Below are 19,515 nucleotides of genomic sequence, written 5' to 3'. Positions count from 1 at the left end.
GGAACCACCCACCCATTTCGCAGCCTTCTTATTCTCTTCCTTAAAACTAAATATATTAAACTACAGTTACAACCCACATTTCACCCCTTCGGTATATAGCAGGATATTTAATATCGAGGGTGCGAATGAAAAGCATAATTGCATTTCTCGAATTAGTCTAGTAACTTACATCTCATCGACTTAGCTCTTTCATATTTCATGTACAAAATTAATTTTCCTGGGGTCGAAGATAACTTTGCACAGAATAATATTTAGCTGCCCACGGTATGCGGGCCTGTTTTCGAATAGCATTTTTCATCGATAGGGTAGGTGAAATGCTCTCTGAGGAGCATATAGGTGTTGTGAAGGATTTTCTGAAGGTACTGACGTAATTTCGCAGGGTTGGACAGAAATTGTGCGAGCAATGAGCTTGCAGTAGCGATCAACAGAAAGAAGTCAGATCTCGGACGAGACTCCCTTGCAAAGGTCTGCGGAACTGAACAAGGCCACATAGCTTGTTTCAAAAAGAGGTTTGTTAATTCACAGAGGCTTGCAGACTGACCTACTGAAAGGCATAATAGAAGACAGTATCTTTGTACTAGGTTACATATCCCGTCCCCAGGTTTATGCAATTTATCGTCATCTTAGAGAGTAATTAGGGATTTATATGTGTCCTGGCCGAAAATAATTTTTTCCACAATTGACAATGAGTGTTTATTTTGATTTTTCTATAGTCTGCGGCCTCTTCCCTGCCTCAATTTGAAGTTAGATGTTGCTTGTTTCGCACATGAATTTAAAAAATAACGCGTTGTTTGTACATCAGTGTAAGTCGCACCGACACACATAGGTCTTATGGCGACGATGGGATAGGAAAGTGCTAGGATTGAGAAGGAAGCAGCCGTGGCCTTAACTAAGGGACAGCTCAAGCATTTGTTTGGTGTGAAAATGGGAAACCACGGGAAACCATCTTTAGGGCTGCCAACAGTGGTGTTCGAGCCCACTATCTCCCAAATACAAGCTCACAGCTGCGCGCCCTTAACCGCACGGCCAGCTCACTCGTTGTTTTCAATTATTTCAGTGAGCTGTTGTGCAATGAATGTCTACAAGATTCGTAAAGTGATCTCTGAAAAGTCCATCTTCAAGCCTGAATGGGAACAACAATTCTTCTTTGGTTGGCCTGAACGAACAGACGAAAAACCGACCACTCACAATGTTGCTTAGATTAAGAGTGGAGATTTAATGCGACACTTCAACTGTAAGTATTCCAGTTACGACCATCCATTTCCACTTGACAGTGATGCAAGAAACCGAAAGGTGAAACAACTCAACAGATATGTCAAGAGTGCTTGATATGAGTTACCACAGAAAAGGCGAAGGCAACACAGGCGTGCTGCTCTGGATGACTCTTCAGAAAGGATTGACTACGTTTAGCTATGGTATATATCTGTTTCTTTAATGGTATTCGATTGGTGGAAGAATTGCTTGGAATCATCTCTAATAAATTCAATCGTGCAGAATACATATATCGGACACTACGCGCCATTTTATCCGAGTATGATATGAAATGGGACAATCTCTTATCAGTGGCAACGGATGATGGGCACTCTTGTAAGGTGAGAGGTAAGAGGAAGTACAACTGGCAAATCGTCCTCTGCTAACACTGATCAGAGGGAGAAAATTGAAGGGATCCGACACTTAAAAAAATGAAGGCATCGACCAAAGAAAGATAAGGGCCACGAAGGACATGGTAATGAAAGACTCCCTGGATTAGCAAATCTAATACCGACGGGGTCGAAAAAAACAAGAGATGACCAAGGGAGGTCGGGTAGGGAAGATGCAAGTGAGGAGCCCGGCACGCCTAAGTGGAAAAAATGCCAAATCACGCTCCCAAGTCAAGACACTCTGGGAGACCATCTGGTCACCTCTTACGACAGACATGGGATACCGTTGGTAGGAGGTAGAGTAGAGCGTGTTACGTGATATTCGAGATCAAAATAGTAATGTTAAGTTTTACCACTAAATAATTCAGGAAACTGAATTGTGAAGTAAGTTGTCTGACGTTATGCGTACAGTCACTCGTATAGAGACAGATCAGAACCTACCTTGAGGAAATTGGTGCCATACACTCAGTTGTCTTGCTTTACAACAATATTCTCTGGCTTAACAAAGGAAACAGCTGCAAGCGGCACTTTCACACCATTCATTACAGGGACTAGCTGGTAAGGAATGGTGATACTAACATTGCTCATACCTCAGCCACTTTGATATTATCAAAGACAAGAATATGAATCCAATTAGAGCAACGTTTTTGTTCTTGCCAATACCAAGAGACATAGTGCACTGCAAACACTACGTCTTACCCAGATATGGATCTGAAAATCGGGTAGACGAAGAACGAGTAAACGTTAATACCCTAGCCTAATCCTTGTCTCCGCCTTGAAGAAAGAACTTTCTACCAATAACTCTCAACGCAGACTGATTGTCAACATAAGACCCTTTGACTGCCTATAACAACTAACCCCTGATACCAAGCCAACGGCCGTAGCCGTGTTGAAACACCGGATCCCGTGAGATCTCCGAAGTTAAGCAAGATTCAGCGTGGTCAAGATTTGGATGAGTTACCACGTGCTGTTGGTGGGTGTGAGGGAATGAAGGAGCGGAAAGGAACTGGCCATCCTATCGTAGGTAAACTCCAGCTCAGGTACACCTCTGCGGAGGTTCGGACCTGCCTTCGGGCAGAATACACCCTTACCTTACCTGATACCAAAATCCCACACTACGGTCAGCAGATTCTCTCATAGTAATCTTATTATATTCTGGTTTCTTATCGCCCATCTCCTCCAGCATACCACGTTTGTGAGTTAGCGAGGCCGTCCGGAATTCCTTCCCGACCAGGCCAGGGAATTTTACCGAGAAAGCTGGCTCTGTGGCTCGGTCCGTATAGTTCTTAGATTGTATTAGGGAGATTGTGGATTCGAACGCTACTATCGTAGCCCGAAGATGGTTTTTCATGGTTTCCCATTTTCACACCCGGCAAATGCAATTCTTTAAAAAATCGATACGGTCGCTTCCTTTACAATTCTAACCCTTTCCTATTCCCTCGTCGTCAAGAAGCCTGTCTGAGTTGGTACGACGTTACAATTACTTGAAAAGAATGTTTCGTTATTTTCATATAATCACAAACCCTTACACAGTCACACAAATGCACACACTAGATTTCAGAGTGCCTCACCTCTTTCTATACTTGGTATCGGAAAATCATCCTTGGGATGGTGTTGAGTCCTCTCGTCCGACAGAACACTCTCACACTTCACTACATTACTTAACTCATGCGTCAGTGCCTTGTCTTCTAACACACTTCTGAGGAGGATCTCGTCGGATATGACAACAGTATTAGTGATGATATCCCGACTGGTATCACAATCCACGCGCACAACGAAGAATAGCGCGTAACACGCGATTACACGGTAGGGGTTTAGAGATCTTACGATCTTCCGCAGGTCCTTTTGATGGACCAGCATCTTTAATGAACTGCACAACACAGGACACTGTGAGCCATCCCTGTCTCCTGGTATGGCACTGGCCAGCGCATGCCCACCTAACAACATCTTTATTTAGATGGCTCGCTGTCCAACAGTATTCTCTTTAATATATTTAAGTCTATAAAAAATCTTTACCACAGACCTACTTCACCTTTTGACGGGCAATAAACTGCATAAGCCGCCTCTGTGGTGTAGTGGTTAGCATGATTAGCTGCCACCCCGGGAGGTCCGGGTTCGAATCCCGGCTCTGCCACGAAATTTGAAAAGTGGTACGAGGGCTGGAACGGGGTCCACTCAGCCTCGGGAGGTCAACTGAGTAGAGGTGGGTTCGATTCCCACCTCAGCCATCCTGGAAGTGGTTTTCCGTGGTTTCCCACTTCTCCTCCAGGCGAATGCCGGGATGGTACCTAACGTAAGGCCACGGCCACTTCCTTCCCTCTTCCTTGCCTATCCCTTCCAACCTTCCCATCCCTCCACAAGGCCCCTGTTCAGCATAGCAGGTGAGGCCGCCTGGGCGAGGTACTGGTCATACTCCCCAGTTGTATCCCCCGACCAAGAGTCTGACGCTCCAGGACACTGCCCTTGAGGCGGTAGAGGTGGGATCCCTCGCTAAGTCCGAGGGAAAAACCGAACCTGGAGGGTAAACAGATGATGATGATGATGAATAAACTGCATAGAAGAAACATCTTACCTAATGATATGTTTATACCTATGCCCAGTGATTGACTCATTCGTGTTATTTTTCTAAACTATGCTCTTACCTTAACACCCATGTGATTTCTAAATTGGCTTTACGTCGCACCGACACAGATATGTCTTATGGCGGCGATGGGGGTAGGAAAGGGCTAGGAGTGGGAGAGAAGCAACCGTGGCCTTGATTAAGGTATAGCCCCAGCAAATGCTTGCTGTGAAAATAGGAAACCAGGGAAAATTACCTTCAGGGCTGCCGACAGTGAGGTTCGAACCCACTATCTCCCGAATGCAAGCTCACAGCTGCGCTACCCTCACCGCACGGACAACTCGTCCGGTGATTATGATGTTAGTCTAAAAGAAATTCAGATTCCCCTCCTGTTGTGAAGCTCATTTATTATTATTATTATTATTATTATTATTATTATTATTTATAGATAGCTTTACGTTGCACCGGTACAAACAGGTCTTATGGCGACGATGGGAGTAGGAAAGGGCTAAGAGTGGGAAAGAAGCATCCGTGGCCTTGATCAAGGTATAGCCCCAGCATTTTCCTGCTGTGAAAATAGAACTGAGGGAAAATTACTTTCAGGGCTGCCGACAGTGGGGTTAGAACCTACTATCTCCCCAAAGCAAGCTGACAGCTACGTGACCCAAACCGCACAGCCACTCGTTTGCTTTATGACCATGTCAACCTCTTACAGACTTGAAAGACAGGTTCAGACATCCTAGTTCATAAAATTACAATGTTAATGAGGCAGTCAATAACAAACCTGTCTTTCCTGGACTTTTCCCACATCTCGTGATCCGTGAGTGGTATTTGGCTTATATATATGGAAACTTTTCTCTTATCGGTGGATATTTTTCTTCGTCTTCCTGGTGAAACTGTGACCGATTACCAATTCAAAATTCACTATTAAAGAATGACAGAGCCTCACGGTGTCACTTATTTAATTTGATGGCACCGGAAACATAGTTTGCGAAACACCATCCCACAGGGAGTCTTCCCACTGTCCCTCACATGTAAGAAGAGTACAGGGACTACCAGACCTAAGTGGACGAATGGGAGGAAGCAGGAACACAGCCAGAAATTGAAAGCGTACTGGGCCAAGAAAAAGCGGAAGACGCTAGCTGAGAGTAAGACGAGCCCCCTAGTCCCTAGTTGACCAAAACGAACCACAAAACATTAAATAAATAAATAAATTAATTAATAAATTAATTAATTAAATAAATAAATAAATAATTTTATTCGTCATCGGTTTCGTGTCAAACTTTTCCAGCAAGGATATGGTCTGTACGTTAAAAGGAAAAGTGGTTTTACAAATGCCGTTTCGAGTGAAAAATATACAATAATGTACGAGATGTAAAATTTATGTCCGCCTCTGTGGTGTAGTGGTTAGCATGATTAGCTGCCACCCCGGGAGGTCCGGGTTCGATTCCTGGCTCTGCCACGAAAATTTGAAAAGTGGTATGAGGGCTGGAACGGGGTCCACTCAGCCTCGGGAGGTCAACTGAGTAGAGGTGGGTTCGATTCCCACCTCAGCCATCCTGGAAGTGGTTTTCCGTGGTTTCCCACTTCTCCAAGCGAATGCCGGGATGGTACCTAACTTAAGGCCACGGCCGCTTCCTTCCCTCTTCCTTGTCTATCCCTTCCATTCTTCCCATCCCTCCACAAGGCCCCTGTTCCACATAGCAGGTGAGGTCGCCTGGGCGAGGTACTGGTCATTCTCCCCAGTTGTATCCCCCGACCAAGTGTCTGAAGCTCCAGGACACTGCCCTTGAGGCGGTAGAGGTGGGATCCCTCGCTGAGTCCGAGGGAAAAACCGACCCTGGAGGGTAAACAGATGATGATGATGATGATGATGATGTAAAATTTATGTTGAAGTTACCGTTTTGAATACCGAGAATAAGTCATTTAGCATTTACTTGTTTGCTAACGAACAGATCGGGAAAAAAGACAGATATATAAGGTTAGAGCTGACAACGGCCTTAACAACGGAGAGTAGATAAGAACCAAAATGGCGAACGATCGTGCCTAGTCTTTTTCTTTTGCTAGGGGCTTTACGTTGCACCGACACAGATAGGTCTTATGGCGACGATGGGATAGGAAAGGCCTAGGAGTTGGAAGGAAGCGGCCGTGGCCTTAATTAAGGTACAGCCCTAGCATTTGCCTGGTGTGAAAATCGGAAACCACGGAAAACCATCTTCAGGGCTGTCGACAGTGGGATTCGAACCTACTATCTCCCGGATGCAGCCTAGTCTTTAGAGAGCCCAAACTATGCTGCTTACGTACTCTTTCGGAGCTACGAGTAGTGTGTTGCCAGGTCTCCAGAAATTTCAGGAGATCTCCCGATATTTTTGCAACACACCAAAATACCCGAAGAAAACAAAATTCTCCGGAAAAATTTCTTATAATCCAGATTTAAGGAAAATGATTAATAGTGATTAATGGTGCATAATATATTTGTGCCGAAAAACCCTTTCCTCGTCTCACTGCGTGACCTTTTATTGGTAACATCACTCGTTAGGTACTTCCTCACATTCAGTTTAGGCTCGAATTACGTAATCTCTCCCCTCTTACCAAACTCAAAACTGCATCATTGGAAGGGAAATCACCGACCCGCATATAGAATACAAAATCTGCATTCTTATAAGAATTCAAAACTGGCACACAATTTCTATGCCTGATGAATAACTACATCTGCAGGAAGACTGGGGAGAAAGAGAAGAAGGAGAACAGAGTGGCCAGAGAGCACGAGTCAGTGAAATTCTGTATTTTCTCATAATAACTTCAAATGACTACTGCATTCTTTAATGTATTTATATTATAACATTTCAGTGTCCGCCTCTGTGGTGTAGTGGTTAGTGTGATTAGCTGCCACCCCCGGAGGCCCGGGTTCGATTCCCGGCTCTGCCACGAAATTTGAAAAGTGGCATGAGGGCTGGAACGGGGTCCACTCAGCCTCGGGAGGTCAACTGAGTAGAGGTGGGTTCGATTCCCACCTCAGCCATCCTGGAAGTGGTTTTCCGTGGTTTCCCACTTCTCCTCCAGGCGAATGCCGGGATGGTACCTAACATAAGGCCACGGCCGCTTCCTTCCCTCTTCCTTGTCTATCCCTTCCAATCTTCCCCTCCCCCGCAAGGCCCCTGTTCAGCATAGCAGGTGAGGCCGCCTGGGCGAGGTACTGGTCATTCTCCCCAGTTGTATCCCCGACCAAGAGTCTGAAGCTCCAGGACACTGCCCTTGAGGCGGTAGAGGTGGTATCCCTCGCTGTGTCCGAGGGAAAAGCCGACCCTGGAGGGTAAACAGATGATGATGATGATGATAACATTTCAGTGCTCGAGAAACTACCGAAATTTTCATTAAAACTCCCGAAATGTTTACATACGATCTACCGATTCTTATTTATTTATTTATTTATTTAATCAGGATCAGTAACAGCATAACGCCGAATTACAAACATCCAAGCTATGTAAAATATATAGTAATCCAAAAGATATATAAAAATAAATATATGTAATATAATATATAATATATAAATATATAAAGGTATATAAGTATATAAATATAAACTGTAGAGTCCTATATAATATATATTTACATAAACAACGCCATTAACAAAGGAAAATAGATTCACAATAAATATAGGAGTAGAAACAGGTAAGAACAAGAAGGAAAATTAAGTTATATGGTAAATATCATGACAGAAGGAAGGAAACGGTACGAAGATGTCTAGGTTCTTGTTCATAGATAACGTATTAAACATTGTTGGAATACGTACAGAAATGGATCTTTAGGTGAGAAAAATCCGAGAGTAAGGAATATGGAATAGGGTCTTCATTCTGGTACTACGGGATGGGACGTGGAAACTACATCTGGAGACCTAAATAGACCATTAGCTGATTTGTATATCAGCTTTAGGTCGGCTACTTTCCTCCCATCAGAAAGAGTCTTGAATTTCATTTTCCCTAGAACTTGGATGGTGCTTAATTTGCTACATGAAGGGACCGTGGGTCTGACGATAGCACAGAAAAAAGATTGTACACGGTCAAGGTGGCTGAGATTTGAAGAAGCAGAAATGGACCAGACTGGAGAGGAGTATTCAACTATCGATAAAATACAAGAAACGTAGAATGCTCTGAGGGCACAGCACGTGAGGCGACCCTGTTTATGTGCGAGACAAACAACAATTTAGTGTCAAAATGCACTCCTAAGTTTTTTTTGATTGTCAACAATTGCAATCGGTTGATTCAGTAGGTGATATTCTTGTAGAACGGGGGATTTACGAAGTGTGAACGAAATGGTGGAATACTTGGAGGGATGAGGTTTAAGACGCCACGTAGTACACCAACCTGACAGTGAATCAAGTGCATTTTGCAACTGGATTGTATCTGTGGGAGAATCGGTCTGCGTTAAGATTTTACAATCATCTGCAAAGAGAAGGATTTCACATGAATGGTGGGAAACAATATCGATAAGGTCATGAATCATGAATAAACAGGGCAAAAAGAAGGGGACCTAGGACACTGCCCTGCGGGACACCGGAGAGGGTGGTGGTGGGAGAAGTACTGCACCCATCAAGGACCACGCGCTGTAGTCTTTCACTAAGAAAGCTATTAGTGAGAGCTAGGAGTCTCCCATGCACGTTAAACCGTTCAGAAAGTTGGTGTACAAGAAGCGTGTGATCCACGGAATCAAAGGCCTTAGCGATGTCGATATAGCGTACATAAAGTTGAGAGCCCGCGTGGATGGCAGACGTGGAATGATGGAGGAGGATAGTCAAGTTAGTTATGTAAGAGCTTCCAGGGAGGAAACCATGCTGCTGCGGGGATATATATGGAATTGTAAACGCAAGCAAACGCTGGTGTATGATCTTTTCACAAATGATTGATAAAGCAGGTAATATAGAGACCGGGCGATAATTTGCGATATCCGACCTCATTCCACCTTTGAGACAGGGTGTGATATAAGCAAGTTTCCAGGAGCTCGGAAAGTAGCCGACTGAGAAGCACCGATTGAATATCACGCTAGTAGGGTATGAAAGAGTTACTGCTGTATTCTTAAGGGAGATAGGACTGAGACCATCAGGACCAGTGGGTTTATTTTCTGACAGAGAAGAAAGTAGGGAGTACACCTCAGATTCAGTGGTAGAAATATTACTGAGGCTATGGCAAGTAACAAGTTTTATTTGAGGAAAATCAGCATACTGAACAGGTGTAACAAAGTTAGAGGTAAAATATTCATTGAATAATTCGGGTCTATCTGCTCCACTGGCTACAGAATGGTCCCAGGTTACTACTTCCGGTATTCGTCTGTTGTCTTTTCTGTTATCTATAAGTGGCCAGAATCTTTTACTGTTGCGTCTTACTTCAAGGCAGGCTCCGTTAATAAATTCTGAATAATCTCACCTTAATAAATACTTGTGGTGTTTGCGAAGGTCAGAGAATAATTTATAATATCTCTCGGAGGACGCATTCTTCCACTGTTTCCAGGCTTCCGATTTTTTAAGTTCAACACTTTTGGTATCACTCTTCTTCCTGGGGGGGCATTTTCTGGATACCGAACGAGTAGGGATGACGTCACGGATGACAGCAACCTTCCAATCATAAAATAAGTCCACCGCATCTTGAACTTCCCTCAAATGCAACAAATGCCACGGTAAAAGGAACAGGGTACGATTAACAGTCTGCCGGTCAACTTTACTCCGCACGGGCATAGAGCTCCTAAGAACAGGTAGATGACATCTCGGAGCATGGGGAGGGGTGAGAATGAAAGTTTTGTAGACCTGGAAAAACTGACTACGAGGACCGTGTAAAACGAACACCGGCGCCTCCATTCCTAAAACACGTGCAGCGTTAGCCATACGATCATTTGTTTATTCTACATTTGTATAAAATACACTAGTCATTAGAAAAGTTCTATAATATAGTATAATAAGAACGTTCAAAGTACAGATAATGAAATTCCATTTGGGAGTTTATCTCTGAGTTATCGTTTTGATCCTGAAAATGACGTACTGGATTCAACACGTTTGTAATTATAGCTATTTGAAAAAAAAAGATGTGATGGAGCTTACTAACTCCCGTTTAACCGCTTTCATATTTGTTACCTTCGGTTTATGACAAAGATATCCCGCGTCACCCAGTCACTGTTTTCAAACATTCGAACTGAACCTCTATGGACTGATTTTCAGTGTCTAGTAGTTCTGCTTGCCGGCTTTGACGGTCTGTCAGTATCTCTAGAGTCCATCAATCAGCGCTGTCTTTAGCTGGTAAAGGCCCTCTCCACCTTCTGGCTTCCGACTCCACGATAAAGCTATGACGAATTTTAACAATCCTCCTAGAACTATACAGGTCATTAATTTTATTCTTCGCAATGCCTATTTCTCAGATATATTTCTCAAACTGGAACCACCTTAACTTGGAAGCCTTTGGATTCTGAAAATTCCAGATTTTTTTCGTGAACTGTTCGTTATTCATAGGGAAGAAGTGCCCGTTCAAGAGCAATCTTCTCGTTTTGATTGCAGTTATTATTCTTTCTATATTGCTGTATACCTCTTTGTTGGACCTTAATTGAACCTGCCGGTCAACCCATTTGTTGCCTTGATCTTTAGTAGTAGCCTGCGTTCTCTTTTAACAATACACAACTGGTCGACTTGTCCTTTTCGATTCATTCAGTCTCCGAAGCATACAAACCTTCTGGCATAACAACCGTGCTGTAATTTCGTTGTAAGGCTCCTATACACAGAATATTAGTATGTTTAGTCAATTGGCACGCCGGCTCTAATTTCCAGATCCGTGAACCGTTTCCTATTCAGCCGTTCAGTTCCACGTTATTTTTGTGATCCTTCATGTATATGTTTTCTGCTTTGAGTAATCTATATACACTGACTGACAGTGACAATGCAACACCAAGGAGGAGTGGTTCGAAAGGGATGAAAGTTGGGGAAAAAACAGAGACGGCACGGATGAATAATTGATGTTTATTTCAAACCGATATGCAGGTTACACAATGCGCACGGCATCGACTCAGTAGGATGTAGGACCACCGCGAGCGGCGATGCACGCAGAAACACGTCGAGGTACAGAGTCAATAAGAGTGCAGATGGTGTCCTGAGGGATGGTTCTCCATTCTCTGTCAACCATTTGCCACAGTTGGTCGTCCGTACGAGGCTGGGGCAGAGTTTGCAAACGGCGTCCAATGAGATCCCACACGTGTTCGATTGGTGAGAGATCCGGAGAGTACGCTGGCCACGGAAGCATCTGTACACCTCGTAGAGCCTGTTGGGAGATGCGAGCAGTGTGTGGGCGGGCATTATCCTGCTGAAACAGAGCATTGGGCAGCCACTGAAGGTACGGGAGTGCTACCGGCCGCAGCACATGCTGCACGTAGCGGTGGGCATTTAACGTGCCTTGAATAGGCACTAGAGGTGACGTGGAATCATACGCAGTAGCACCCCAAACCATGATGCCGCGTTGTCTAGCGGTAGGACGCTCCACAGTTACTGCCGGATTTGACCTTTCTCCACGCCGACGCCACACTCGTCTGCGGTGACTATCACTGACAGAACAGAAGCGTGACTCATCGGAGAACACGACGTTCCGCCATTCCCTCATCCAAGTCGCTCTAGCCCGGCACCATGCCAGGCGTGCACGTCTATGCTGTGGAGTCAATGGTAGTCTTCTGAGCGGACGCCGGGAGTGCAGGCCTCCTTCAACCAATCGACGGGAAATTGTTCTGGTCGATATTGGAACAGCCAGGGTGTCTTGCACATGCTGAAGAATGGCGGTTGACGTGGCGTGCGGGGCTGCCACCGCTTGGCGGCGGATGCGCCGATCCTCGCGTGCTGACGTCACTCGGGCTGCGCCTGGACCCCTCGCACGTGCCACATGTCCCTGCGCCAACCATCTTCGCCACAGGCGCTGCACCGTGGACACATCCCTATGGGTATCGGCTGCGATTTGACGAAGCGACCAACCTGCCCTTCTCAGCCCGATCACCATACCCCTCGTAAAGTCGTCTGTCTGCTGGAAATGCCTCCGTTGACGGCGGCCTGGCATTCTTAACTATACACGTGTCCTGTGGCACACGACAACACGTTCTACAATGACTGTCGGCTGAGAAATCACGGTACGAAATGGGCCATTCGCCAACGCCGTGTCCCATTTATCGTTCGCTACGTGCGCAGCACAGCGGCGCATTTCACATCATGAGCATACCTCAGTGACGTCAGTCTACCCTGCAATTGGCATAAAGTTCTGACCACTCCTTCTTGGTGTTGCATTTGCTCTGTCAGTCAGTGTACGTAGGTCGAGTCATAAGTCATGGGAACTATTTTTTTTTCTCTCGCGAACAGGAGACAACACGGACAATCTAAGATATGCATTTGGAAACGTACGGTATGTACTTGCGTATGATGTCACTAGATGGTGTATGTAAACAACAGTATGGATCTAAGCATGCCTCCAAGTTCAGTGTGTGAGTGAGAGCATCACAAAATGGAACTCAACAAGCAGGAGCAACGATCATACATTAAAATAACAATTTTCCGCATCAGAAATGCACGCCAATGCCATGCAGAGCTGCGGGAAGCATTAGGTGTGCAAGCCATGCCCTATGAAACAGTGGCGAGGTGGGTGGAGAGGTACAAACGGGGTAGAGTATCAACTGCCGATTTGCCTCGCCCAGGCCGTCCAGTGTCCATGGAGAAAGATGTACGGATAACGGTGATCGATCCGTGATTATTTCGAAGGTCTGTAACCAGTGGAGACCTGTCCTTTGTACGTAGTCTTGTGTTTTTGCTGTCTATACCACAATAAAGCAATGTTTACCAATGGCCTGTGTTCTGTCACTTTCCTACGAGAATCTCCTGAAGTCAGAATTTGTCTTCAGGTACTGTTCATAAGTACCTGCCCTATATTTCCAAATACATATCTTAGTATTAGTTAAGTGTAAGAGAGGGCCTTGAGCCTTAAATTTGCCACCAATAAAGGCATTATCTATCTATCTATCTATCTATCTATCTATCTATCTATGTGTTGATTATCCGTGTTGTGTCCTGTTCGCGAGAAAGAAATACTTGCCATGACTTATGACTCGACCCTCGTATATAAAATAAAAGTTTTGTCTGTACATTGCTCATAATTCGAAAAGAATGATATTTCTGTACCGGTCATGTCCACAGTAACAAGGAACTATACTTTTTACTTCTCCGTAATGTCTGTCTGTCTGTCTGTCTGTCTGTCTGTCTGTCTGTACACGCATCACGAAAAAACGGCTGAAGAGAATGTAATGAAAATCGGTATGCAAAGTCGGGGAATAAGTCGCTACAATCTAGGCCACAAATAATTTTATTCACACTGACTGAAATGGTAGTTTAGGGGAATGCCTAAAATTTAATTCTCAAATATTTATGTTAGTACTGGTCGTATCTTAATGAAAATCGGTATACGAAGTCGGGGAATAAGTCTCTATAATCTAGGCCATAAATAATTTTACTCGCACTGGGTTAAATGGTAGTTTAGGTGAAGGCCAAAAATGTATTTCTCAAATATTTGTAATTAATGGTCGTATCGTAACCAAAATCGGTAGATAAAGTCAGGGAATAAATCACTACAAGCTAGGCCATAAATAATTGTATTCATGCTGAGAAAAAATTATATTTTAGGGGAAGGCCTACAATGGAATTCTCAAATATTTGTTATTAATGGTCCTCTCTTAATGAAAATCGGTATGCAAAGTCGAGGAATAAGTCGCTATAACCTAGGCCATAAATAATCTTATTGACGCTGAATGAAATGGTAGTATAGGAGAAGGCCCAAAAGTTAATTCCCAAATAATTGTTATCAGTAGTCGTATCGATAAATACAACATAACTAAAGTTATATAGTATAATATTTCCGATCATTTATGTCTCATACATTGTTACCACCGGGCGAGTTGGCCGTGCGCGTAGAGGCGCGCGGCTGTGAGCTTGCATCCGGGAGATAGTAGGTTCGAATCCCACTATCGGCAGCCCTGAAAATGGTTTTCCGTGGTTTCCCATTTTCACACCAGGCAAATGCTGGGGCTGTACCTTAATTAAGGCCACGGCCGCTTCCTTCCAACTCCTAGGCCTTTCCCATCCCATCGTCGCCATAAGACCTATCTGTGTCGGTGCGACGTAAAGCCCCTAGCAAATTAAAAACATTGTTACCATGATCAGAGATATTCAAGAATTTGGATTTTTGTTACTAAGTCCTTATCAGCGCCGAGTCACGACAAAATGGGTAAACAGGATTTAATGAAAATCGGTATGTAAAGTCGGAGAATAAGGAACTACAGTCTACGCTATAAATAATTTTATAAGACGTCATAATATCTCAGAGTCTAAAGAAAATTAAATGTGAAGGCCTACAATATAGAAAGCTCATAAAATTGATCAACAGTAACATTACATTGGCAATTGTTTGTTGTGATGTGCTTTGTCTTCTGTTGCCACTCATCTCCGATTGATAGGATTACTGCTGCGAACTGAGTATTTTTTTAAATTTGCCTTACTTCGCACCGACACAGTTACGTCTTATGGCGACGATGGGATAGGAAAGGGCTATGAGTGTGAATCAAGTGGCCTTGGCCTTAATTAAGGTTCAGTTAGGAAAACCACAAAGTCAGACTTTCTGAGAATCCCGCAGCGAAGCACGGGTACATCACCTATTCTCCGGACCACCTTTTGAGCAGACTAAAGCGGAAGTGACGTCATTGTCTCGTCACACTCGTCGTGGTTGCCAAATGAGTCACCGCACGATTCAAAGTTGTACTCCACCACTATAATACAGCACAGCTCACGGATTGAACCTCGAATGAATTTAAAATAATTAATACATTAACGTATGCGTGTTAGAATCCCATACAGTTTTTTAACGGCTTACATCTTTAAACAATTAATTTACTGAATTACATTTTAAATGTGAAAACCTACACTCTATTTTCCAGTCAATGACCGGGTCAGGGACGGAATAAATGAAGCCCCATTTTGCGGCGAGGATAGGAATTGAGCCGGCTGCCGAAGCCTGTCTCACTCCCCTGGGGCAATGATTAATGACTGACAGATGAAATTAAATGATACTGGAGAGTGATGTTGGAATGAAAGATGACAGGGAAAACCGGAGTACCCGGAGAAAAACCTGTCCCGCTTCCGCTTTGTCCAGCACAAATCTCACATGGAGTGACCGGGATTTGAACCACGGAACCCAGCGTTGAGAGGCCGACGCGCTGTCACCTGAGCCACAGAGGCTTTCACAATTTTAATGTACTAACTACAATTTCACGCTTAAAGCATTGCGAACGAATTCTTTTGACATAAACAGTAAGCATTACATTCATTAAATTATTACTCCTATTATTATCAATATCAATATCAATATATAATATTTTATTATTTATTATTCACTATTATTATCTAAATATATGGCCTGAGTCCTGATTGAAATGAGCTGCTACTCACGGGCGATTTATGAAAAAGCCAGAGAAGTGAGGATTATGTACTCGTACTAGAATTAACGTCCGCCTCTGTGGTGTAGTGGTTAGTGTGATTAGCTGCCACCCCCGGAGGTCCGGGTTCGATTCCCGGCTCTGCCACGAAATTTGAAAAGTAGTACGAGGGCTGGAACGGGGTCCACTCAACCTCGGGAGGTCAACTGAGTAGAGGGGGCTACGATTCCCTCCTCTGCCATCCTGGAAGTGGTTTTCCGTGGTATCTCACTTCTCCTCCAGGCAAATGCCGGGATGGTACCTAACTTAAGGCCACGACCGCTTCCTTCCCTCTTCCTGGTCTATCCCTTCCCATCTTCCCATCCCCTCACTAGGCCCCTGTTCAGCAGGTGAGACTGCCTGGTGAGGTACTGGTCCCCCTCGCCAGTTGTATCCCCCGACCGAAAGTCTCAAGCTCCAGGACACTGCCCTTGAGGCGGTAGAGGTGGGACCCCTCGCTGAGTCCGAGGGAAAAACCAACCCTGGAGGGTAAACGGACTACGATACGATACTGAGATTAACTTGAAACTGACAGATGAAGTTGGGGATCCAGGCGAAAACCTGTCCCACCTCCGCTTTGTCCAGCACACTTTCAATAAATTAATTATTACAAATATTTTTATAAAAAATATTATTAGGGCCTACGTATTATTATTATTATTATTATTATTATTATTATTATTATTATTATTATCATGCAGGAGGTTTCAGCGTCAGCTTACCTTGTGCCGCAGTAATTAATCTGTGTCACTATCGTGTGACTGCACACCCAAGTCGGAATCAGAGCCGGGGTCAGCACACGAGGTAAACTAAACCCACCGTCAATACTATTCGCTCGGAAATGCTTATAAACAGACAGAATCATATTTCCCTCGCCGGACGTAAAAATCTTGCGTTTCTTCTTCAACTGATAACAGTCTGGTGAATTTTTGCTCGGATCCATTGCACAATAATATCCAATAACGAGTAAGAAGAAACCTACAAACGTACAAGAGACTACAAGAATTATGAATTAGCACACAATACGCACATTCACTGTTTTTGTAAATCGAAGCACACTGATAAAATTCTCTCACTGCTGTTTTAAACAGACTATGATTAGAACTACACCCACGTGTTCAGGACATCCACTGAGTGAGTAAGTATGGCAGCTCCGCATTGACTGCACCATTGCCAAAACTCGCTTTGAGTAGCGCACCCCCCTTACCCCCTCACCTTACGTGTGACAACACCGTACGCGCTGCCCCTGTCGCCCGCGCCATCCCCTGGTCTATACACTCACTTCCGCTTTAGTCTGCTCAGAAGGTGGTCCGGAGAATAGTAAATAATAAAATTGTACTAAGATGATATACACAGATTTTATTCGGGAATACCTAGTTATCTCCCTGAAATTATGCCTATAGTTAATCTCCTTTTAAACCGAAACCTGATTGTTATTATTTCTATTTATGTCTCCATGACAATGAGAAGGTGGTGGTGACTATTGTTTTGAGAGAAAATATAACAGGGTTACCGTCAACTCTCAACACAGTTTTAGTGACGGACAAATGAGACAAAACGAAAATAGTGGTGAAATTCGTATAGCATAAGTTGTGAAGGCCTGAATGTGTCAGAAATTAACTCACTGCAACAAACAGTACGAGGCGAAGCAAAGAGGTTAATATTGACATGTCGTACTTGTGTGAAGATGTCAACACATTACAAGAAATACATACCATGCGTGTAGAGAGACGAAAGGGACTCGGAAGATTGGTACCTTCTCAGGCTGGCTTGCCACTTCAAAATAAAAACAGCCTTCAGTGTTCCGTTTCCCGAATTAAGAGGAAGTACGGGATACTATCAGCGAGATTAAAAGAAGAAGAGAGGAAAGCAATAGTGCCATGAAATTTTCCTATTTTTCTTCCACTCTTCCCACTTGTGGAGTTGGGGGTGCCAACCGTGCAGCACATGTACACTGGAGCCTGTTTTACGACTGGATACCCTTCCTAACGCCAAACCTGTGTGGAGGGATGTATTCAATATTACGAGTACCGAGCGAGTTGGCCATGTGGTTGGCGTCGCGTAGCTGTGAGCTTGCATTCGGCAGACGGTGGGTTTGATTCCCACTGTCGGTAAGCCTGAAAATAAGTTAATGTGACGTATCATTAAGCCAGTAGCAAAAAACATATTACCTGTGTTTCTATGGTGGTTGATAGTGCAGTATCGTGTGTGTGTGTGTGTGAGAGAGAGAGAGAGAGAGAGAGAGAGAGAGAGAGAAAGAGAGAGAGAGAGAGGATTAGTGCATTGGGACAAACGCAGACACCCAGTCCCCGAATTCGATAAATTAATTAGACCGAGTTAAAAAGCGACACGACTGCAAATCGAACCTATGAACTTCTGGAACGGAGGTCTTGACGCTGACCATCAAATTAAGGAGCCAATAAGAGTACTGTATTGGCTTATTGCTGGTAATGTACGGTATAACGGCTGTCATGGAGCCCAAGTTGGGGTCTGTAGAATATATCCACGGTATCGCCTGCCTGTCGTAAGAGGTGCCTGAAAGGGGTCCCAAGGGCTTTCAACTTGGGAGCGCGGGTTGGCGACCACAGGGCCCTTAGCTAAGTTCTGGCATTGCTTCCACTTACTTGTGCCAGGCTGCTCAATTTCTTCAGTCCTAACCGACCTCTCTTGGTTAACTCTTGCTCTTTCCTGGCCCCAGTGGTATTAGGTCTGTAAATGCTAGGGAGTCTTTCATTTTCACTCCCTTCGTGGCCATTGCCTTTATTTGGCCAATACCTTCATTTGTCGAAGTGCTGGAGATCTTCCTTTGGCCTGTGATCAGTGTTAAGAGTTGATGATTGCTCAGATATATTTTCTATTAAAACAATAATCATCCCCACCTTCTCACTGTCATGGAAATAGTAATGAATTTTCGGTTAAAAAGGAGTTTAACTAAAGGCATAATTTCTAGGGGGATAACTAGCTTTTCATGAATAAAATCTGTATATATCGTCTTTGTACAATTTTATTATTTACTAGCAAATGTACGCGTGCTTCGCTACGGCATTCTACATTGTATACGGATTACTACGTAAATTACTGTAAAGGCAGTTAGTAAGATTAAATATGACGTTTTCTTAGTGATATCCAAGAAACAGAAAGGACGCCATACGTTGTGTCCGATGAAAGGTAGGCATTGGGGAAGTTTTGTTGATAACGGTAGGCCACACTTCCTACTACCAATCACAATCGAGTTCGGGAGTTTCTACTATAACGGCAAGTTCACTTGGCAACTGTCATTCAAGTAGAGATGGAGAGTTTTCATTATAAAGACAGACCCCTTTTCCTAATGCCAGGCACAATCGACATGGAGAGATTTGATTATAGTCGATAAATGCAGAGCTATCAAACATATCAACAACGAGACACGATAATATGTTATAGGAACTATGTCGTAGATCTCTCCAAATTGAACCGCGATTGTGCTATCTGTTTTGTGATACCACTTACATTTAGCCACCAATTATACCGAAACGACGGCCTGCAACGTCATTATAATTTCATCCATATTTCGATACTTTCCGGGACCAGAACTTACACATTTGAACAGCTTGGAATTTTTCCTCAAAGAAAAGAATGTCCAGGTATCGGAAGTAGCACTCGAAATAAAATGAAATGGCGTATAGCTTTAAGTGCCGGGAGTGTCCGAGGACAAGTTCGGCTCGCCAGATGCAGGTCTTTTGATTTGACTCCCGTAGGCGACCTGCACGTCATTGATGATGAAGACGACACATACACTCAGCCCCCGTGCCA

The 19,515-nt window shown here is 44.0% G+C and overlaps 1 protein-coding gene across 1 annotated transcript in view; it reads right to left on the bottom strand.

Moving 5' to 3' along the window:
* LOC136866115 (nose resistant to fluoxetine protein 6) overlaps window positions 1-3,508 on the bottom strand; it is a 196,728-nt gene extending 193,220 nt beyond the window's left edge. Inside the window, exon 1 of the mRNA XM_067142797.2 lies at window positions 3,212-3,508. Coding sequence (XP_066998898.2) covers window positions 3,212-3,500 — 289 coding nt within the window. The 5' untranslated portion in view covers window positions 3,501-3,508. The remainder of the gene's footprint in view (window positions 1-3,211) is intronic.
* Between the last annotated feature and the right edge of the window lie 16,007 nt (window positions 3,509-19,515).

Source organism: Anabrus simplex, chromosome 3 (assembly GCF_040414725.1).
Source record: "Anabrus simplex isolate iqAnaSimp1 chromosome 3, ASM4041472v1, whole genome shotgun sequence".
In the NCBI taxonomy this organism is placed as follows: domain Eukaryota; kingdom Metazoa; phylum Arthropoda; class Insecta; order Orthoptera; family Tettigoniidae; genus Anabrus; species Anabrus simplex.
The sequence above is the reverse complement of the archived record's forward strand: the minus strand, read 5'-3'. Positions and strand labels throughout refer to the sequence as shown.